This window comes from Sarcophilus harrisii, chromosome 2 (assembly GCF_902635505.1).
Source record: "Sarcophilus harrisii chromosome 2, mSarHar1.11, whole genome shotgun sequence".
NCBI classification, from domain to species: Eukaryota; Metazoa; Chordata; class Mammalia; order Dasyuromorphia; family Dasyuridae; genus Sarcophilus; species Sarcophilus harrisii.
In genome coordinates, this window is record NC_045427.1 from 485,550,478 (window position 1) to 485,573,664 (window position 23,187).

Sequence of the window (23,187 nt, forward strand, 5' to 3'; positions counted from 1 at the left end):
TGATCTGGAGAAGAAAATGACAAACCACTGCATTATTTTTGCCAAGAAAACCCCAAGAATCAGACATGATTGAAAACCACTGAACAACAAATGTTGCTGAGCCTGTGAGGCTCAAAAAAAAATTAGGACTAGAGCATAATCCTGTCCTCAATGCACACAGTCTAGTTGGGAAGACAGTTCATTGAAGTGAAAAGATACTAAACATGGCAATGTCCCTTATGATTGGCCTTCCATTTTACCCAGGCATCTTGAAAGGTAGTATCCTTTTTCCTGTTGTTTTTTTTTTTTAACTGACCAGAAAGTTGCCTGGTCATTAATGTATAGTTTTCCTGCAGGCTATTCCCTGGTAACACACATTCCAGCTGGCGCCCGAGATATCCAGATTGTAGAACGGAAGAAGTCGGCAGACGTCTTAGGTGTGTATGGCCTTGGCGGCTAGCCTGGCAGCATTTGTCTTTTCATCCCCCTGCAATCAGTGGGCAAAATTTATAGCTGAAGGGAAAAAAGGGAATTTCTGGTCATGTAAGAGAGCAAACAGACTTCGATGTAGTTCCAGAATCAATGGATAAATATTATAGGCAGGGGGATTTGGTTCAACAAAAGGGAGAACTTTCTAACATTTAGAACTGTTTGGAAGTAGAATGGTCTCTATCTCTGGAGGTAGTGAGGTCCCTGTCACTGGAGGTCAAGCAGAGATTAGGTACTGGGACAGAAATGCTGTGGAGAAGATTTCTGTGGATGAGTAAAGGCTGGGTTAGGGAATTGCCAAAATCTCTCCTACAGTTAAGATTTTGCTTCTATAAAAAATAAGAGAGGGAGCTCCAGGCCATCAAATGTGGTCCCAAGCATGCTCCTGGGGCCAGTTGCTCTATGGATCTTATTAATTTCTGATCCACGATTTCATATTCTTTTCTCTCTTGATTTTGGATGAGAGGTGCAAGATGGGAAGATTGAACAGCCTATGTATTTCTTTTTCTTCTCTTTATTCATCAGTTAACCAATAAATATTTATTAAGGGTTCATTCTGTGGATTACACTGTTCTAGGCACTATGTGGCCTCAGAATGTTCTGCTTATGCAGGTGATAAGCAGCAGGCTATTACTTAGAACTATTTGCTGCTGTGGCCATTCTCCCAGACTGAGCAGACCCTAAACCACCTCAAAGGCAGGAGTTTAGGGCTGGGTGGGGTCCTGATCTGGGGAGGGAGCCACTTCAAAGCCAATTGGGCTTACTCCCAAGAGGCCCAGGCATGGGGCAGCTTTCTAAGCTTTTTGATTGCTGCCCCCCTTTTCAGAACAATGTCCCCCAGGCAGGATCCCATCCTTTGGGGTTCTCCCCTTAACTGCCCTCTGGGGACAGTCTACCCTGGCTAGGGTCTTTTGGAGAAAGCTGCTTGGTGTAAGTGTGGCCTCCAGCCAAGCCGGTTACTTTGTCCTCTTCAGTGGGAGGGACGGACAGTCCAGGAAACAGACTGTTCTCTGGGCTGCCTCCCGAGCTTTCTTACTTGAAACAGACGCGTGGAAATACCAAGTTAAGACTCTGAGCATTAGGAAAGCCGCAGGAAGGAAGGTCATTATTGTCAGGAAACGGGTTTTGGATTTGGGTGAAAGGTTTAACCCTTTGCAGACAGTCAAGTTCTTGCTGGGGGTCTGTGGGTACAGCTTTAACTTGCTCTACAATTCTCTCTGGCTCAGAATTGGATTTTTTAAAACAGCCTCCCTTTTCTCCTCATTTTGTTCATCTGATAATAAATTAACTACACCAGACGCTCACTCCTTGAATTGCATCAGGAGCTTTGGAAGCAAAACCCCTGCTCTCTAGCGGGCCATTCCAATTCCTGGAATAAACTTTTTTTTTGCACTTAATAGTATTTTATTTTTTCCCAATTACATGTAAAGATAGTTTTTAACATTCATAAGATTTTGAACTCCAAATTTCAACATTCATAAGATTTTGAGTTCCAAATTTTTCGTCCTCCCTCCATTCCCTCTCTCCAATCCAAAACAGCAAGCAACCTGATATAGGTCATACATGTGCAATCGTGTTAAACATATTTCCACATTAGTCGTGTTGTGAAAGAAGAATCAAAACAAATGAGGAAAACCACAAGAAAGAAAAAACAAAAATAAAAAGGTGAAAATAGCATGCTTCGATATATATTCAGATTCCATAGTTCTTTTTTTCTGGATGTGGATGGCATTTTCTATCATAGAGTCTTTTAGAATTGTCTTGAATCATTGTATTGCTAAGAAGAGTTAAGTTATCCTAGATGATCATTATACAATGTTGCTAATACTACTTACAAAGTAGTTCTGCTCTTAGTTCTGCTCACTTCACTCTGCATCAATTTATGTAAGTCTTTCCAGGTTTTTCTGAAATCTGCCTACTTGCCATTTCTTATAGAGCAATAGTACTACAATCAACTTTTAAAGGACATGTTTTGTAAGACACACTATACCGAAGACATAATTCTGCCTTCTCTTCTTTAGCTCCTGGAAGTAGTGCAATATAGAGGAAAGCCTACTAGATTTATAGTCCAGAGAGCTGAGTTTGACACTGGCTTTGTCCCTATATCAGTTCAGGTGTGTGATAATTGGCCAACTCACTTCTTCCTGAGCCTCAGTTTCATTTGTGTACAAGAAAACAGTTGAACTAGATTGCCATTAAGGGCCTTTTCCAGCTTTAACATTCATTTAACATTTAACTTATCCCTTGGAATAGCCTAGCTCAGGATTGACCCCTGGTAGGTCCTCAGTCAGAGCTTGCTAATTGACAAAGCATTTCTTTTCAGCACAGAAAATGGAATTTTAATCCTTCCCAGACTAAAGTGAGAAAATTTTGGGGACTCTGTATATAGAGCCAGGAAGTAGAGTCACTAGCAATCCAAAAGTGATTTCTTTTTGTTTTTGGCTGGGAAGAGTATCATGGATGTTATAGAACAGAGGATGCTAGAACTGGAAGGGACCTTAAGATATAGAATTCCAGAATTGTAAGGGACCTTAGTATATGATCTAGACTAACCCTCATATTTCAGATGGGAAAGTTGAAGCTCAGAGAATATACAACTGGAAAGAACCCTAGAGTCTATTGTTTTCAACTCTGTTATTTTATAGATAAGGAAACTTGGATCTAGTGAGTTTAAATGACTAGCTTAAGGTCCTAAAAGCAGTAACAAAGTCAGGATTCTGAATCTGAATGCAGTACTTTAATTGACTCTCCTGTCCCTCATTTTATAGCTGGAGAGACTGAGGATTAGTTTGGGAAAGGACTGGCCCATAGTTGCATGGTAAATGGAAGAACTGGGACCAGAACTGAGGTGAATTTTGAAGTGGGGGAAACTGTAGAATCAATTTGTGCCCCTCTTTCTTTGGCCAATGAATGAAGCATTTGGGGTCTGCTTCATTGGCTGTAGCAAAGGCTAATCACCATGTAGCGATTCAAAGTGTCCATCAAGACAGCCCAAATAGCAGCACCAAATGGGCCTTAAGCCAGTTATTTTCAATAGTCTAGACATGTCCTTTGTTGTTTATTTTAGGCTGATATTAAAACAGGAGTGCATTTCCTGAGCATGCACTGACTTGGGTTAGACTTTTGCCACGGACACAGGGTTTGACTCACCCACGTGGCAAAAGTCCTGAACTTGGAGGTATTTTTAGAAGCTGGGTGGGAGAATGGGAGGGGTACTAGGGGGGAGGGGAAGGGAGACACAGTCTCCTGAGTCATAGAAAGTTAGTGCTGGAAAGGACTTTAGAACATAGAACTTCAGAGCTAGATAGGGGCCTTAGGGATCACTGAGTCTTAGACCCTTCATTTTACAAATGGAAAATTTCAGGATCAGAGATCAATATACAAATTCACATGTGCAGTTCATGGTAGAGTCAAGGTGAGTCCTCTAGGAGACAGTGTCTGGCTTTCCTGTGCTTTTCCTGCTGGGCTCTAGAATTGTCTCTCACTCTGGTCATGGATAGTCCCCCCAAAGAATAATTCAGCCCAGGGATACTTATTTGATTCTAATCAAAGGCTTCCTTCCTGGCTAATGACCTGTGTGTATTTTGCTATTCTAGCTCTTGCTGATGAAGCTGGCTACTATTTCTTTAATGGGAACTACAAAGTAGACAGCCCCAAGAACTTCAACATCGCTGGCACCATTGTGAAGTACCGAAGGCCTATGGACGTGTATGAAACTGGAATTGAATACATCGTAGCTCAGGGCCCCACCAACCAGGGTCTGAATGTCATGGTATGCTCAGCATTAGAAAATGGGGAACTTATTATGCATGAAATATCTTGCCAGAGGGAAGTGTTGAATGTCAGAGAAGTTTTATTGTCTCAAATCAAGAATAGAATATAATAATGTTAACACCAGGGATATCACAGAATAAGAACTGATATCGACACTTGTGATGATATCATAGAAATAAGCAAGATAATATTGGTGCCTGAAATATCGCCATGTTTGTTTTGATCAAGGTTGGAAAGACAAGAGGGCAGGATGAATAAATTTGGGTAGATAGTACTGTTGGCTGGAGTGGGGCCTAAGTATATCCTTCCTTATGTCCCCGCGGGGTGGTATGCCCATATCATTACTCCTGCCACTTTTCAGAGGTATTTGTTCCTTTATTTTCTTTTAGAGATTCTTTAGGCTAGAGAAACTTTTAGTTCATTGAACTCATTACCCTACTCCTAACCCTATGCTAGGAAGAAAGCAGCTGGGGTATGACTTTAGAATCCTTCCAAGAAAATGATTGCATCATCTCCCTTCATCAAACCTTCTAGGATCTCAGTTTTGGGGATCTGAGCTGTGGAGCAGAGGAGAATTGAGAACATTCTGTCAAATGTTTGACAGGGTATTTCATAACCCTCAATACAGAATGGATGTAGAAACTCCCACTGAGCTCCCAATTTTCCAGGAACCATGACAAAAAAAAAAGTATTCTCAGGATAGAAGAGTTGAAAGTCTGAAACTGAAATCAGAGGACCTGGATTCAAATGTTGTCCATGACACTTATTTCCCATGTGACTCTGGGCAAATCTGTTAGCCTCCCTGGACCTCTGTAAAATGAAGCCATTGAACTAGATACTTTTTAATTAAAATTATTTCCAGTTCTATCTCAGTGAGACAACATGGTCAAGATATGTTTTTTGTTCTTAACCTCATAGATTGTTCTTTGATTTACTATATCCATTGAGCATTGCTTGATAGTTACAAAAAATTAGAATTCCTATGAATTGACTGAATGTTAACATTGCATGGAAGAGAATTTGAACTTTGATGATCCAGAGTGCACTTATACTTCTCATAGGCCATTGTTATGAATTCTCCCTCATTTAACTCTCAGACAAGAGGTTTCCCTTTGTCTCATTTCCCTTGCTTGCTGCCTAATTAAAAAGTATTTACAGTGAGCTATGTGATTTTTAGTAAAATCTTCCCCTCTCTGGTCCTAATTGTGCAATGTATATAAAGGGTTGGACAGATAATCTCTTTTAGCTTTGGCAATTTACATTCTAAGGTCCCTTCCAGCCCTGATATACTATATGGCAATGTTCTATTTTCTAAGGTTCCATCTAGCTCTAACATTCTACATCCTAACACTTTGTGTTCTAAGGTCCTTTCCAGCACTGACATTCTATGATCTCTATCTAAGAGGGAGGAGCTGAATGACCCATAGGAGGATAATTTATTTCTCTTCCAGGTGTGGAATCAAAATGGCAAGAGTCCTTCAATTACCTTTGAATACACCCTTCTCAGAAAACCTCACTCCCAGAGCATCCAGCCTGTCTACTATACCTTCTCCGAAACTGCATCAGAGAGTGCGGAAAGCCGTGAATTTGATGGCGAGGGGCTAGTGGGCTTTGTCCAACACAATGGCAGCTACTACAGGAAATCATCAAAGGAGAGACTAGATCTAGAGAACCAGCTATTTGGCCAGCAGAGCCCTTCTGAGGATCTCAACTTGAGGAAGGGTCAGGAGACCAATGAGGTGTATGAGAGGGCAGGAGGCATGGACTGTGAGACTCCACTGAGGGGCAAAGCCTTCCGAGGTAATGGGCTAGCCAGAGGTGTCCAGGGCACTTCCCCACTGTGGGTGATGCCAGATAATGCCCTGTGACATTGATCATTGCTGCTCTCTCTTTTTGGCAAAGGGCTTGAAGGGAAGGTTTACTTGTATAAGAGTTACAGTCCCCTGGGGAATACATTCTCCCATTTGGGGATGTCTTGGCTTTATCACAAGTCTCCTACTTTCTCTCAACTATGTTCTTATGTACCTGAAAACATTCTTCAGGTCTCTTTAGAACTTAGTACTAAGTACAAAGCTTTGATCAGGAGTAGCCGTGTAGAACGTTAGCTACTCTTTCTGTACTGGCCAACCCTACGTTCTGAATCTGAGACTGTTACTCCCAGAAAGGGGAGGCCTTGCCCTGTGGAGTAATCTTGATTTTGTGCAGCAAAAACATTAATAGGGACATCTGTTCTCCAGAGTCCCAGATTTAATATTACAAGTTAGTCAGGCTCTTCCAACAGGAGAGCCAGTCTTCAGTAAAAAATTAGAAAGGGGCGGAAATGAATCCCTATTCTATGCCCTTTTCTTCACTTTATGTCACCCCAGCCCAACCCCAGGAACCCAGTTCTTTAGTACTTGGACCCCTAACATCCTGCTTTTTCTGCCCCCAGAACATTTGACCTAAGCCAATCCTGCAAGAAGGCAATGCTTAAAACAAAGGAATATATCATAGTAACTGACCTATTTTTTAAAATGTTATTTCACTGAACCTTCCCACAATCCTGTGAGGCAGGTACTATGGCATTATCCCCACAGAAGAGAAAACTGAGGTTTAGAAAGGTGAAGCAGCTTCCAATGATTATGCAACTAGTAAATATCAGAAGTGAGCTTTGAAGCTAAGTTTCTCTCCACAATATTGCACTGAATCTCAATCAATAATAGTTTACTTTAATTAAGTTATGCTAGGGAAAATATTTTTGGATTCAGAAACTTTTTAGATTTTCTTCCCAAATCACTCACTACATGCTGATGTCTGTGCATGTCTAATGCTGGCATAAAAATCCTTTTGGCTTGATTCATAGCCTCCTATAAACAGAATATTTGAGCTGGAAATAACCTCAGAAATCCCCTAATTCAGTGCCATTATTTCACAGATGAGGGAAATAAAGACCAGAGAGGGGAATTGTCTTGCTGAATATCACACAGGTAGACAGTACAAGATCTCTTGACTTTTCAATTCATCATTCTTTCCATTTTGTTCCCCCTATTTTGTTTTAAATATCAGATTCAAATACTACCCAAGTGGTTCATGCAGGAGAAAAGGAAGATCAAGACACTGATGCTCACTTTGCCTCCCAGGAGTTCCTCTCAGAGAATGCCATCTCCGACCAACTTTTGGGCAAGAACTCTGACTCTAAAGAGTTTGTCCTGAATGTAACAGTGAACAGTATTTTTGCTCAAGGTGACCCACATCACCCAGGGAACTCTCCCATGGACAGCCTCTATTTGGATTATGAGGAGAATGAAGGGGCTTATATCCTCAATGGTACCTACTTGGAGCTGACCAGTGATAAGATGGCCAATACATCATCAGAGACACCATTCCCCAATGCCAGTGCAGCCCTCCCTAGTTCACCAGGAAACAGGACACACAAAGCAAGGTAGGAAAATTTTTCCCACATCCATATGCTACATTTTTGGACATCTAAGGGCTGTGCTCTTGAGGGGGACAAGGAGCACAGGTTTTTCTTCACATTGACTGAGAGATCACCATCTCTTCAGAAGATTCTTACTAAGTGCAAATGTCAGTAGTTTACCAGGTGGGTAGATTGAGAGAGTTGGGAAGCTCTTTATATTTATTCAAGGAATATTGGGTAGGGCACTAGAAAGAGATTCCTTCTTTTTTCCTAATGTCTAGCACAAGATCAAGATCAAGTGAACATTATTTTCCCTCTTATTGTGCTGATGAGTTAGGCAAATTAGGATAGAGTCTAATGAGCATCAAGACCCAAGTTAGGTTTGAAATTCATAGGATTGAAAGGCCCAGACTCCTCGATTTACAGATGGGGAAACTAAAGCCTAGAGAGGTTACTGCCCAAGATCATATAGATAAAAAATAGAAAAGCTAGGATTTTAATCTAGGTCCTTTGGCTCTAAATCTATATGGTTTTTTTCACTGCACCATTAATTTCTGAAAAGAATCATCTAAGTGAATGAATGGACTTGTTATTGTTTTGTGGCATCCAACTCTGGTCAACCTTGACAAAGACTTTGAAGCAGACAGTCCAGATCTTGTGTCAGGGTGCCACCAAACTCATATCCTATAAAATCACAGAACTTCTTAGGGTTACAGAATTTTCAGAGCTTCTGAGATGTAAGCTACTTGTTGTGATGGATGGCATGCTGGGCCAGGTGTCAGGAAGAGCTGAGTTTAAATCTGGCCTCAGCTATTATTTATGTGGACTTGGGCGAGGCACATATCCTTTCTCTGCCTTAGTTTCCTCATCTGTAAAATAGGAATCATAAAAGCACCTACCTTGTAAGTTGTTGTAAGGATCAATTGAAATAAGATCTGCAAAGCCCTCAGTATAGTGCCTGGCACATGATATGTGCTATGTAAATGTTATTATTATAATTATTATTGCTATATAGAAGAGACTTAAGAGGTATCTTAAGTTAGCCCGTGTTTGAATGGGAATATTTTCTATAACATCTCTGAGCAGAGGATATTAAGGCTCCATTCGAAAGAGCTCCAAGGAAGTAAAACTTATAGCCTCTTAAGGTAGCCTATTCTCCTTTTACATAGTTTTAATTACTAGAAAGTTTTTCTATTGAGCCAAAATCTGCATCTCTGCAACTTTTCATTTATTTCACTCCTTTCCCCAGAGAAAAAGATGTTTATAGTTGAGCAGCATTAATCTTATGATCTATTAGAATTATATATTAAGAGACTGAAGCCAGGAGAAAGTTTAGATCAGAAACATGGAACAGGCAGCACTAGACAGATTAGGTTTGGTTGCCTCCCTGTACCTGGGAGTAATTATAGCACCTGCTCTCTGCTCCATGGCATATTTAAGCCATTACATATTTAAAAGGATTAATCATGTCAGGGGCTCAGTTTCTGAGAATGAGACATTCTCCCAAAGGGGTGACTGAGGGCCTTGCAGATCACAAGACAGATTGACCTTTTTCAAGACAATAAGCTACAAGACAAAGTTACTGATGTTCTATTTTTCCCCCTTTCAGTTCCATTTCCAGAACTGACAAAGCCCAAGGAGAGGTGGGGAAGAAGGCTCCCCAAGTTGTTTCTGGGAAATTTAGTTTTCTACTACAATGTGTTGAGCTGCCCTCTTTTATAGTGATTCACCTCACATTATGATGTTACAGACAGTTCCTTGTTCTTGATAGAAACTGCTTTTCTCTTGGAATGTTTGTGTATATGTTTATGGTAGCAATGGTGATGGTGATAAAATTTATAGTAATCACTGAACTGAACTAACTCATTATTTAGTGGGAAGATAGGGTTTGCTGGGATTTTGCTTTTGTTTTAGTTTTTTGAGAGAGTAGCAACATCATAGTTGGTTTTGAGGACATTCAACAAACATTGAGAATTTCTTATGTGTTAAGCCTTTTAGCTACTTAAGAAATTCCTTTCTTCTCCTGAATTTGCAGAATTGAGCTAAATAGAACAATCAAATCTCTTTTTAAAGCCATACTTGTATTTTTTTTATAGAATACTTAGTAACTTTATAGATCCTTCAAGAGGTTAATAAATCATATAATTTGGACTTGAGGTCATTGACATGTTGGAGAGCATCCAAAAGAAGGCAATCAGAATGGTGAAGGGAATCTTTCAATGATAAATTTAATGATTTACTAAGCACTTATAACATGCCAGGTATTATGATAAGTGCTTCACAACAGTAATATAGGTACTTTTATTATCCCCATTTTATAGTTGAGAAAACTGAGGCAGACAGAGGTTAAGGTAGAGATTAAGTGACTTGTCCAGGATCACTGATGCTGAGGGTTTGAGAATGGCTTTGAACTTGTCTTCCTGACTATAGGTCTAGTTAGCCACAAAATAATTAGCTGCTCCAAGGTTATGATATATAATGATGAGTTGAAGGAACTGAAGGAGGGTGTTAAAACTTGGAAGAAGAGAACTTTGGGGGTAGAAGGCAGAAGATAGTTTTTCTGGTATTTGAAAGTCTGTAATCTGAAAGAGGATTCAGACTAGGTCCCAGAGGGCAGAGATAAAGCAATGAGAAGGAAATAGAGAGGCAAATTCAGGTTTGATGTAAGGAAAATCTTCTTGATCATTAGAGCAATTCCAAACTGGGATGAATGAAATCAGGAAGTGGCGCTTGCTCCTCACTAGAAGTTTTCCAACAAAGATTGGATGCCTGATTGCTGGAAGTGCTGCAGAAGAGATTCTAATTCAGGCCTGGATTGGATCAGCAGGCCACTGAAGGCTCATACAGTTCTAATTCTGTGATTCTGGTGCCGTTTTTGATGCAGATTTGAATTTTCATCACAAATAGACCAAGACAAAAGACTCAGCACAAAGGCAGTAGATGCTCAATGTTGAATAAGAGCAGTATGGAAAGGGCACGGGGTAGGGGGGAGGTGTTGGTCATAACTTTTAGGCACAGGAACGTTTTAGAAAACTTTGTGTGGGTAATAGATACACCTGTATCCTACCTCTAAATTCATGTAAAGGAGGGAAACTATGGCCTTCCTCAAATCGCTCCTTACCAGTATTGAGCCTGCCCCCAGACTCAATGTGGTTGAGGTTTTCTTCTGCAGGCAGGATAGATAGATCCTGTCTCTGAAGTGTAACTTGCATGCCATGTGGCTGGGGGGAGGGTGTGGCCATCTCTGGGGCTCTCTTGTACCTTGGCAATATCCACAGGACCAGAATTCCCAGAAAGTCACTTATCTCTTCTCTTTTCAATGCTCCAGAGCATTAGGTGGCAAGGTTCTCCTGGGAAGCTTTATATCTTCCCCAGACTTCAAGAAAACTCAGGCCTAGAAGGCCAAAGGGACCTTAATTATATGGTCTCCAAGTTTTTAAGGTGGATGATTAAGAAGACCCTGCCTTGACACTAGGAGATCAAAATTATAGACAATTGCAGACTGAGAATTCCTGCCAAAGGGAAGAGATTATTCTGATACTACTCTACTTCCTTCCCCAGCCAAATACAAGATAAAGCCACCTTCATTAACTCCCCATTCCACCACCAGGCCATCAAAGACTATGGAATAAGGAGGGAAAACCTCTTTAACTGTCTCCCTATTCCTATTTCTCTGTCAATGCCTCTGTCTGTCTGTCTCTCTTTTTGCTCTCTTTCTCTCTATCTGTCTCTGTTTTTCTTTGTCTCTCTCTCTGCCTCTGTCTGTCTTTGTCTTTGTCTCTGTCTCTCTCTGTGTCTCTCTCTCTCTCCCTCTATAGAAGTTCTATAATAGCTTACTGCTGTTTGTACTCAGATGACAAAGTAGAATAATAGTTATGTCTGCTCTTCCATGTGGTCCAGAGCCTAAATGTTTCCAGATGACAAGACATTTCAGTTATTTATAAGCCAGCACAGGACAAGAGGGGACCAAATGCCTCGGTTCATTTAAAGACCACCCTCTAAGCTCCAAGATACTTGGGAGGGGGGATGACTTCTGGATCCCAGGGCAGGTCTCAGGGAATTTTAGAGAGGGTTGCTTTTCTGATAGTCAGGATGTTAGAAATTATTGATCTTTTTAAAATTGAGATGCTAACACATCTTTCTGTGTTAGTGAAGGTGTAACTATTTAGTGGTCAGGGACTGAACACAGAGGCCCCTTCTAGAAAGATAGCTTGGTATGCTGGAAAAGGCACTGGTCTGGAAATGATTTAGCTTTCAGTCCTACCTTGTTGTATGACCTTGGGCAATTGTTTAGGATCTATGTTTCCTCACGTATTTTATGAGAAGATTGGATTAAATGATCATTTGGGTCTCTGAGTTCTAAAAATGTGATGATTCCATAAAACTGACTTAGATTTTTACCTAGGACATTCTCATTCACTCTGAGGGAGTGAATAAAGGGTGAATGAAGGAATGAGTGAATGAAAAGCATTTGTCAAATGCTTATTGTGTCTAAGGAACAATGCTGAGCTATAGGAATAGAGATGTGAAAGAGAAATTATTTCTATCCCCCAAAAGTTTACATATAGGAGAATGGAGGCCAGGGAAAGCTTAGAGAGTTGTGACCCAACTTTCTAAGGAGCTCCATTTCCTATAGGGGTCCTCTAACACCCATAGCTGGGGTTTCTCCTGTAATTTGTTTAGGATGCCACCCAGAAAAAGCCTCTGATTTGTATATGTGTATAGTGGTGGGGCAGAGAGGCGGTTGTTTGTTCTGGGTGAGTCTCAGAGAAAGGCAGTGTCTTATATCATTTTTGCTGGTGGTGCCAGATTTAGAGATATTCCCTCTGGGCCAAGGAACCATCAGGCGATGAGGCGGGCACAGAGGCAAAGATGTTTGGGAGAGATAAAGCCCATGGTGCAATGAACTGAAAAGTGAGTAGGCTAAAATAGCCACGTCTCCCCTCAGTTCTAAACACAGGAAATTATGTCTGCCCAGTTGAAAGGTAAAGTCAGAGCGGGGGTTTGGAGGTTGAGAACGAACATGAAAAGAAATGCTATTTCCATTCTTCTGTGTAACTGCTACAAACAGTTAAGGGAGGGGCCATTGGAATCAAATGTTCAAAACAAATGGTGTCCCTTTCTTAAGCCTTGGAAATTAAAAAACAACAACAATCACAAAAAACAAAACCACAAAACAAAGCTTGAAAAACAGGCTTTTTGGGGTTGATCCTTGACATGGGCATTTTAGAGCTTCTCCTATCTAGAAATAGTATAAGCTGCCTATCTCTCTGGGCTAGAAACAGCTGAACAATAACAGGCTCGACTACTGTGACATGAGATTTTAAAACATCACAATTTAACAATCTTAGTAAATCCTGAGCCTGGAAGTTAAGACATGACTCCAGTTAAGGCACAATATTGTCTGTGGCACCCTTGGGCTACTTGGCCCATTGGTCTCATTTTTCTCTGGATGCTTCTTTTTGAATTTGTATTTCTGAGGATTTCTAAGAAGGAAACTTGTTGGCATTGTTTTGCAAATAAATGAGATGTTTTGTTTTGTTTTGTTTCCTCAAAGATGTGAAGTTTGCTATGGTGGAAATACTGTTTAGTTAGTTATTCCTGAAAATGTCTTTTGTTTCTTAAAATCAAGAGCAGGTTTTAAGTAGCACTTTTTAAACCACAATCCCTCACTCTCACCAAATCAAGCATTAGTCACTGTTGTCACATATAACCAGGAAAATGTACCTAGACAAAGATGGTGGCATTTCCTTACTCTGGAGGGGTGTGGTTCATTTAATTTCTCTTGGATTGGGGAAAATGGAATGCTGTTGAAAAACTGAACTTTAGATGCTATATGAAGTTAATGTGTTTTTCATGTCAAGCAGCTTGGTACAATGGACAGAGTACTGATTGGGATAAGAGGACCTGGGTTTAAATATCACCTTCGCAAGATACAACCTGTGTGACCCCAGACAAATCAAGTTCTCTCTGGGATTCCTTATCTGTAAAATGATACCACTCTTTCCCTCTCCCTCTTTCCTCTTCCATTCTTTCCTTCCTTAAGGAATCCCAGAGAGAGACTCAATTTTCTCAGGGTGATATTTAAATCCAAGTCCTCTCACTCCAAATCAGTAATTTCCTATTCTCTTTCTCTTCTCTCATTTTTTTTTTCTTTTCCATGAACTTCCTTTTTCTCTTCTCTTTTTAAAATTTCTTTCTTTTTTTGGTCCCATCTCTCTTCTTCTTTCTCTCCTATTTAAGAGTCTTCTGTCTTCTTTTTTTCTTTTTCTCTCACATCCTGACTAAGATCCAGAACTGGGGCTGCCTCTAGTAAATAGGGAACAACTATGAACAGATTCATTAACTAGAGTCCTATTTGTAGGGATAAGTAAGGCCCCATGTTATCATGAGGGCGGGAGTCCTCTGGGAAATGGAAGATGAGTATTATTCATACTTGCTTGTGAAATTTGAACAGGAGTTCCCGTTTTAAACCCACAGACGGTTTTAGTTGACAATAGCTGTCCAAACATGATACTGGTTGTTATACACTTACTATGCTGTAGTACTTTAGTTCACAAAGAATTTCTATCACAATAAATCTCTGGGGTAATTTCTACCTTCCCCAAAGTGGTCATGTGGCCAGTCAGGAAAATCCATGTCTTCTGATCTGGGCCCTATTAAGCTGACATGAACCTAAGATGATTTTTAGCTGATATCCCATGGCTCAAAGGAAAAGGAGATATATAACAAAAATGTGATTTAAGACTTAAAATGGGACTTGGGACTCAAGTTATCTAATTTACATCAATTAGATAGGACCCTTGCTACACTTCCCCTTGTATGAGCAGAGTTTGGGGTCTCTCGAGAAATAACAAATCCTGAGGTTTGCTTATACCCTCTCTGCTTTTTCAGAACATCCTAGCTTCTATGGGAGTGAAGCCCAAAATTTAGAGTTGCTTGCTTCTATTGATAAAACACACAAATTTAGTTTCTAAATTGAACATTTAGCTTGTGTTTGTATTTCAAAACCAGATTATGGAGAAGAGCACACCTAATAAGGCTATATTTAATCTAACGATGTTATTTTTTAAAACTCAGCTAATTAACACTTAGCAATCTGTATTTTCAACCTAATTAGCTGGGTTGAACATTGCAATGAATGCATCTAAAAGAGCAGTGAATGTCGTCCTGACTCTACTACTAACTATCTGACTTTGAATAAGTCATTTCCTTCTCTGGACTTCAGTTTTCCCATCTGTAAAATGAAGGAGGTGCATTAGAGAGTCCTTTAGCTTCATTCCAAGTCTGAGATTCTATGCTTTGCTATTCTATGTCCTGAGGTCCCTTCTTGCTCGAACATTTTGTATTCTAAGGTCCCTCCCAGCTCCACCTCTTCCACATAATTATAATTCATCTGTACTTCCCTTTTAAAAAACAACTACAAAAAGCCAGTTGGTGTGTGTAGACCCAGACCTGAGCTGAAATGTGAACGGGGGAGTCAAGAGGAGACTTGGCAGTGCAGAGAACTGGGGCTGCGGTACTCACAGCTGATTTTTATGAGGCTTTGCTGGCCAAGTGGCTGGTGTCCACCATTCAATTAAACATCTCCAGCTGAGGAGGGGGAAGCAGCAAGAACTCAGATGTTTTCAGCCTACGAATGCCTTTTCTGCAGCCGAAAAAGCCTACAGCTTACCACCCCAGCTCAGCAAAAGAAAAAGAGTTAAGAATCAGGTTTTGAGAAGTTCACACTCCCAAATCTCATACTTTTATAGGGACCACTGAGCTAAGCAGAGTGTTTAAGAAGGCCCTGAGCTTCTGATTCTTCACATCTTCTGGAAGGAGATCCCATACCTTTAATACCTGAGTTGTTTCAGATAAGATTTTGAGCTGGGAAACAAAACAAATCAAAAAACAAACATGCAGACATTTATTCAGTTCTTAAATGTTTCTCTTTGTGGGTTCTTTTATCCCATTCTCTCTATTTCTAGAGAGTGGAAGCTCTAACTCTAACCAGGCTGGGGATTCTACTGGGGGAATCAGGACAGGTATGTTATTAAAAAATGAAACAAAATAAAACAAAACCACACACCGAAACAAAAACAACAACCCAAACAAGCCCAAACTAACCCCCTTCTATAACAAATTTCCAAAATCCAAGCCCCAGAATCAGCTGGAGGGTTCTGTGGGACAGGCTGGAGTTTTTCCTCGTCAATTTCTGTGGTTGGTTTTGTTTCTAGGACCAGGCCCAAGTCCAGGAAGCAAGGTGTGAGTCCTGCTGACATGTACAGGTGGAAGCTCTCTTCCCACGAGCCTTGTAGCTCCACCTGCACAACAGGTAGTTGTCATGCATGAGTTTTGATTTGCAGCCACCAACGAGCCCACATCCCAATGCATGAGTCATCATCATTACCTCACTATCACTTTCACCATCACGTCTCCATGATCATTGCCATGAATATCAACCCAACACTCCTAGTACCACAGAATGTCAGATCAGAAAGGGGCCTAAGAATGGGTAGAATATCAGAGCTGGAAGAGGCCCTAGAATGTAGGATGTTAGAGTTGAACAGGATCTTAAAGAAGTGAGGATAGAGAACAGTGATATTCAGAGCAAGAAAGAGACTTTTGAACATAAGATGTAAGGTATAGCTTATAGAATTCTGGAGTTGGAAGGGATCACATTTTAAAATATTAATTAGTTCATCAGATCCCAAATACTAGCTATATTAAGGCCTTATGTCAGATTAGGGAAGAACCAGATTAAAAATAGAGCTGCATAATGTTTAACAAAATAAATGAAAATACAATATTCAGTTTTACTTGAGTTTGACACCACTGTGTACACAATAAGACCCCAAAGTTGTCCTTTAGAAGGTTATAAACCAGTTATGATTAGCTTATAATTATCTATGCTAATGAAGAATGGAAAAGAATAATCCAGTCAAATAGATCTGATTTTGCCACATGTTTTCCCCCTAATAGATTTTCCTTCTTAATTGTACTTTGAGCACATGTAGTATTTAAGTGAATTTTTTTCCTAGACTGAACATAAGCTGATATGAGGTAAGGGTTGGAGGGAAGGAAGAGGTGTCTCAGAAAGTCCTGGAAGTGAATGATCAGAAAAAAAGACTACCCTGGGATTAAATATTTGTCTTAGGAAAAGAACATGAAAATAATTGAGAGTTCATAGTATAGACAGATGTGAAAGAAGCATGCTTAAAAACAATAAAATATTGAAAAAATAACTTGGGGGGAGGAGTGGATTTAAGAGCTAGATGATCTTTTCAATTATTGGGAGATTTTTTTGGATTTTGTAGGGAAGAGAAATTTACAGAGATGAGAGAATCAAGGTGCGTCCTAGTTTCTATTAAGATTAAGTCTAATGTTTAAGAATGTTCTAGCATCATCACTAAGATATTTGCCATTTTAATTGATTTTCTGCTAATGGGTAGGGGTTAAAATGAACCAAGTAGACTCTGGATCTCGGTCCCCATTAGAAGCAAGGGCAGATGGCTGCAGGTTGCATGCCTGGTGCCATTCCGTCTGTGGTCACAAAAAAGGAGGAAGCTAGCTGACCCGCATGGAATTGAACCCATAAGCCTTACCTTATTAGTACTGTACTTGATTAGGGAAACAAGCTGGTGAACCCCAAAGAAGCTTATCATAATATGACTATCCAGTATTAGCTTAAGACCCTTAAAAATGAACTGATCTTGGCTCTATACAAAATCTCTGATAGATTTGACTTGATCTTTTCATGCTAAGTAAAAACTAATTCTCACTGACCATGCAATCAGAATTAAATGGCTAGCTTAGAAAGTCTAACTTACGATGTGACCTCTGGTAGGGAAATTGTCTCTCTTCTCTGGGTCTCAGTTTCTTCCTCCATAAAATGAAGGAATTGGACTAGACTCCAAGGTCCCTTCCAGCTCTGAGGTTCCAGGACTCTATTTGGCAATAAAGATAGAAGTACTTTCTGAGACCAAATTTAAGGAAGTTGGCTTTGTGATGGAAAGATGGAAAGTGGAAAGAATTCTTTTGCTCCGAGTCAGAAGACTGCAGAGTTCCAGTTCTGTCATCCATTTGAAGAGGGATGCTGTGCAAGTTACTTCACATAACTGGGCTTTGACTGTCCCCATCTGTAATAATGAAAGGAGTACCCGCTAATTACCTCCATAAAAGCAGTGGTGAGGGTGAGGTGAAACAGAAGATGGGGAGTGGGTTCTGGGAAAAGACTAAAGCTTTCTTCATCTCACACAGGCTAGGGGCTATCCACCAGAGCCATGATATTTGGGGATTGGGCTCAGTTCACTAATTCACCCTGGACCAAAGCTTCTTAAATTGTGGATCACTGTGCAATTGAATATGGGGCTCACAAAAATTTGGCAACAATAAAAGGTTTCTGAATGCAACAATCAAAAAATAATTCAAAACCAAATGCATAATGAATCTGAGGTGTTTCTGGCAGCGCTTGCCCATGTTGTTGCATCGTGCAACTTCACTGCAGCCTTGGTTCTGAGCACACTACATGTGCACTTTGCACTGCACATGCACGAAGGCTGCCAGAAACACCTTGGCTCATTTTTGAGGTAGGGAAGCATAAAAAGTTCTTGGGTGAAAAGGCTTCACAAGTGGGAAAAGTTTGAGAAGTCCTGGTCTAGATAAGCAGATGGCTCCCTGCTTCCCTGGGCTCCCAGTTGTGCCAAGAGAGCCAGGATACAAAAATCAGCCGGAAACAGAAACATTATGTGATGAAGGTCTAGCAATCTTGGCATCCTACTCATTTTAGGAAGGAAAGCTGTTGCTTCAGAGAGAGTATAATAATAGACTCGTGTGCATGGTAATGATAATCTACCCCTGTCCCTAGAGCAATACACAAAGACCTTAGTTCTATCAGCCTTAACCTTCTAGCTCCCTCAGATCTTGTGTCCTGGAATGTTTAAAGTGGTAGAAATGTTTTAAGCTTCATCTCTTCCCCCTCCTCCAATCATCCATCCATGATAAAGATTTGATTATTTGAATACTGGTAGTATATTTTTAGTCCTAAATAATCTGATTGGGTTGACACCGAGTCAGCAGTGATGTTGAGATCTATATCTAAAATATGTTGTTGTAAGAGAGATCAAGAATGTTTATTTGTGATACAGTAGAAAGATTCTGAATTCAGAAGACAAATTCTTTCTCTGACAATTAATGCCTGTATAATCTTAGGCAAATCACTTGTACCTCTCTGATCTTCAGTGTCTTTGTAAAATGAGGAGTTTCCCTTTCAGCTGTCTCTGTGAGACAAAGGAAACAATCTGATTCCTTACTGCTAATGAATTAGCCCCCAATAATGTCGGGAGGGATGACACTACTAGAATGTTAGAGAAGAATTCTGCCAAGGTCTAGTGGACTTTCAGTTCTGTAGGCCCTAGGTGCCGAGGGATATTCAAATCAGATTGTTTATGAAAAGTTCTCCTCCCCAAGGCTGAAGATTATATAGCCTAACTTTGAGAAAATAGTGTCTGTTGTAGAGCTATGCTTTCTTTGGGGGGAGGAGGGGAGGAGGAGGCAGTTCAGGAGGAAAAAAGTCCATTCTTTTCTCTTAAGGCAGTTTTGTATGTCTAACTTGAGCTTTTAGGAGATGGCAGCTCATGGGTGGTAGTGTGATGGGTGGGGTTGTTTTATTTTCCTAGTGTCTGCTGCAGTGGAATTTATTTGGATTGGTTATAGTCTGTAGGGTTGGGAAGAGTACTCAGATCAATAAGATCACAACTGTAGTGGGATATTAAAGAATGTGGTGATTAGGAAGAACCAAGTTGAGTGTCTTTGATTGGTGGGGAAATTGATGTCCTCACCAGAACCAGCCTCAGTCATTGAATCTTAGGCTTATACCATTTAGCTTTAGAAATCATCTATATCATCCCCTACATTTTACAGTGGAGAAATCAGAGATGTAGATGAATTAGCTTGTCCAAGATCATGTTGGAGCCAGTAAGAACTGGCGTTTTAAGCCAGGTTCTTCTAATCCCAAGGTTCTTTGTATTTTACCACAAGGTCTTTTCTAGTTCTAGAAAATCAGTTTATGATTTTGCATTTTTCAGTCTCTAATTTCTAGCCATCATCTAAAACTCAACCTAAAGCCTGATTTCTCAGAGAGCTCTCCATGAGATCTCCAGCAAGTAATGGCTTTTTCCTCACTTTGAAATTAGTTTGTATATTTTGTATGCACTCATGATGTCCGGTTATAGTCCATTATAGTCATTTATGTTGTAGAGTGTTTTACCCCTTACTAGAGTGTTTTACCAACACCCCATTCCCCTTCTCCACTCTTACTGAGTCTTAGGTTCTTCATTTGTAACCTAAGAATTTGAATTAGATGGTTTTGAAAGTCCCATCCAGCTCTGATATAGTCTATGTTTTTACATTCTATGTTTAAGGTCCCTTCCAGGGCTAACATTCTATAATCTAAGGTCTCTGCCAGCTTCACATTCTATGTCCTGTCTGCTTATATTCCATGTTCAAAGTCTTTTCTAGCTTTGACAATTTGATATTCAAAGTCCTGTTGAGTTGTGTCTTATGTTCCCAGCACTAATACTCTATATTCTAACATTTGCGCTCTGAAAGCTCTATGTTTTATGTTCTAACATTCTATGTTTAAGGTCTCTTTCAGTTTTGATATTCTATGTTCTAAAGTTCTATATAGCTCTGACATTCTATATTCTAGAGTCCCTCCCAGTCCTAAGGTTCCATGTTCAAGGTCTCTTCTAGCACTGATATTCTATGTTCTAACATTCCATTTTCTTTCAACTCTGAAATTCTGTTTTGAGAAGGTAGCCTTGAAAACTTTTATATATTTCCCTTAATACTATTCCTTTCTCCCCAATATTCATACTAACCTTATTGTATATAATTCTCATTCTTTTTAGGGATCAGTTCATTTCAGTTCAATTCTTTTTGAGCTCAACAAAGTGCTTGGTAGTGTTGGGAGAAGGGACAAGAGAAATAAATGAGACCTTGATTTTAGAATTGAATGTTTACTTGGGAAGATAAGGCTGAAATTCAGAGTGAGAATGTGCTATAGGAAAGTCAGGAAGGGATTAAAACACTTTCCCAGTATATCAAGTCAGAATATTAGAGCTGAAAAGGATAAGAGAGACCATTTCATTTCGACACTCTTGTTTTTTCAAAAAAAGAGAAAGTGAAGTGGAGAAAGATCTCTCTCTCTATTTATCTATCTATAGAGAAAGACATGGAGAGAGACAGAGACAGAGACAGAGAGAGAGACAGACAGACAGATGCACAGAGAGGCAGAGACAGAAGATAAAGAGAAAAAGACAAAAGCCTGGGTCTTAGACAGTGAGTCAGTGGCAGGACCAGAGCTCAAAGCCAGGTTTCTGGACAAAGAGTACATTACAAGGTTCTTTCCATTAGACCAAGCTCCTGCCCTACATTTTCTTTCTCCTTCTCTCTTACCTTCCCTCCAGTGTTAATCCTTCCTTCAATTGTTGATATTTAGAGAAATCGGTGTCATTTCCAAAATCACTTTCACAATAGCATTTCCCATTGGAAATGCTCCCTAAGAGTAGTAAATATTTATAGCTAGGGAACTTTTTCCCAAAGAGACCCAGGAAACATGAGTCTGGCCTGGTAAAATAGAAATATAACCATTTCATGTTTAGATGTGAATGAATTTTATTATGTTCACAGTACATGAGATTAAAAAATTATAAGCAAACTTTATAACCTTAAGTTATAAAGTTATTCTAACTTTAAGGCAGGACAACTCTGGGTGCCAAGCCTGTGGAGCAGGAGAAATCACCTTAAAAAGAATCCCACCTCTGTCCTCTTTTCAATTTCATCTCCCTCAGAAACATTCACCCACCATTCCCCACTCACCTCTTTCTCCTTGTTTAAGTCTCCACTATCTCTCCTTGTAATAATTATGGGAAGAGGGCATAATAATGGCTCACTTTTTCATTTTGTTCCATGCTTGATTGGCACTTCAGACTCTTATTTATAGGGGTCTGAGAAAGATATAGGAGCAAAGGTGAAATTTGATGTTATTTTATACCTCCAACCTCTCAGGAAAGCAAACCTTGACTGGTAGAAGTGTATTAAAATTGGAATCTTGTGATTTTTTGACCTAAAAACCTCTGAATATTAGCATCTTTAGTATGCAGACAGGAAAATTGAGGCACATTGTGCATAATTGTTAAGAAGCAGCATGGACTAGAGCCCTGAAGTCAGGAGGACTTGAATTCAAATATGGCTTCAGACACTTAACACTTCTTAGCTGTGTGGCCCTGGGCAAGTCACTTAACCCCAATTGCCTCAGGAAAAAAAAACCAAGCAGCAGCATGGACTAGGCAAAGAGTGCTGGATGGGGAGGCAGGAAGTAGGATGGGTTCTAATTCTAATTCTACCCCTTGTTGTGGTCTTGTTGTGGCTCCCCATTCACTTTCCTTGTATGCAAATGGAAGAAGATGTAATAGAAGATCTCTAAGGTTCCTGGTGACTCTGACATTCTGTGGTTCAGATGGATCCTAGTTCATAGAACAGAAAAAAGGACCCCAACGCTTCCTACTCTGGGCTTTGTCCCTTCTGCAGAGGGAACTAGCTCCTTCAGCCACCCCGGATTCTGACCTTGCTTGTTCATCCCGAGCACCTTCTCATTAGCGTCATAATGAAACCAAGGAGGAGTAAGGGAAAAAAAGACAAATTCTTTCAGGAGACAGAGGGGAGCTGATACTGTGCTAATACTTCCTTTGGAAAATTATTCTCTGCAGGTTTTCCATGGAGGGGTAGGGAAGGTGATCTTCCAGGGGACACTGTGCCTAAGCATGTGCCTGGGAACCTCAGAGATAGGGGAAGCTGTCCTATTTGTCTCTTCCCAGGGAGGGAAGATGGGCCCGAGGCCCTGGAGTCCATCACCTGGCCTTCCTTTAAGGATGGTCCCTATCTGCCGTTGCACTGGGGTATTAGGCTATTGTCCCACAGCAAGAAGCTCTTGGAACTCAGCAAGACAGAGTTGGCAGAGAGATTTGCTATGTACTATGAACCCTGGCAACTCTCTGGAAGAGGTGACCTTTCTCTATCGCAGTTGGACCTGGGGAGAAATAGAAAGAGGATGGAGGCAACCTCCATAGCCCTTAAGGTCCCTCTCTGGAGGGCCTTTAAATCTCAGCCTTGGGTCTTTCTTGACTTGGTGGTAGAGGTCCGGTTTTGTCTTGGAGCAGAGCTAATCGGCTTGGGTTTATGCTAAGCTGGAGCGTTTCTGATGGAAAGGTTATGGAAAAGGGAGCTGGGGAGTAGGGAGTGGCCTCTTTGGTAGAAAGGCTCAGCATTCAGATGACCTGGGTTCAAATTTTGGCTTTGCCACTTACTATCTATGTGAGATGACATAACCTCTGACCTTTTGGGGCTTTCTCTTCCTCATTGATAAAGGGAGTGAGCTGGGTTGGATGATCTTTAAGGTCCTTTCCAAATCCAAAGCTAGGAGTCCCTGAGTTTCCCAACCTCTGTGTTCGATAGCCTCGGCAAACTGGTTGGCCAACAGACAGGAAATTGGCTCTAGGTGCCTG

At 40.5% G+C, this 23,187-nt stretch overlaps 1 protein-coding gene across 6 annotated transcripts in view; it reads left to right on the forward strand.

Moving 5' to 3' along the window:
* ADAMTSL2 (ADAMTS like 2) overlaps positions 1-23,187 on the forward strand; it is an 89,861-nt gene that overhangs the window by 55,305 nt on the left and 11,369 nt on the right. For 5 of the 6 annotated variants that reach the window (XM_031949427.1, XM_023494331.2, XM_031949428.1 and 2 more), the window contains 5 exons: positions 336-416; positions 4,065-4,240; positions 5,694-6,042; positions 7,288-7,663; positions 15,859-15,956. In XM_031949427.1, coding sequence (XP_031805287.1) covers positions 336-416; positions 4,065-4,240; positions 5,694-6,042; positions 7,288-7,663; positions 15,859-15,956 — 1,080 coding nt within the window. The remainder of the gene's footprint in view (positions 1-335; positions 417-4,064; positions 4,241-5,693; positions 6,043-7,287; positions 7,664-15,858; positions 15,957-23,187) is intronic. The other variant, XM_023494334.2, reaches the window with a different exon arrangement.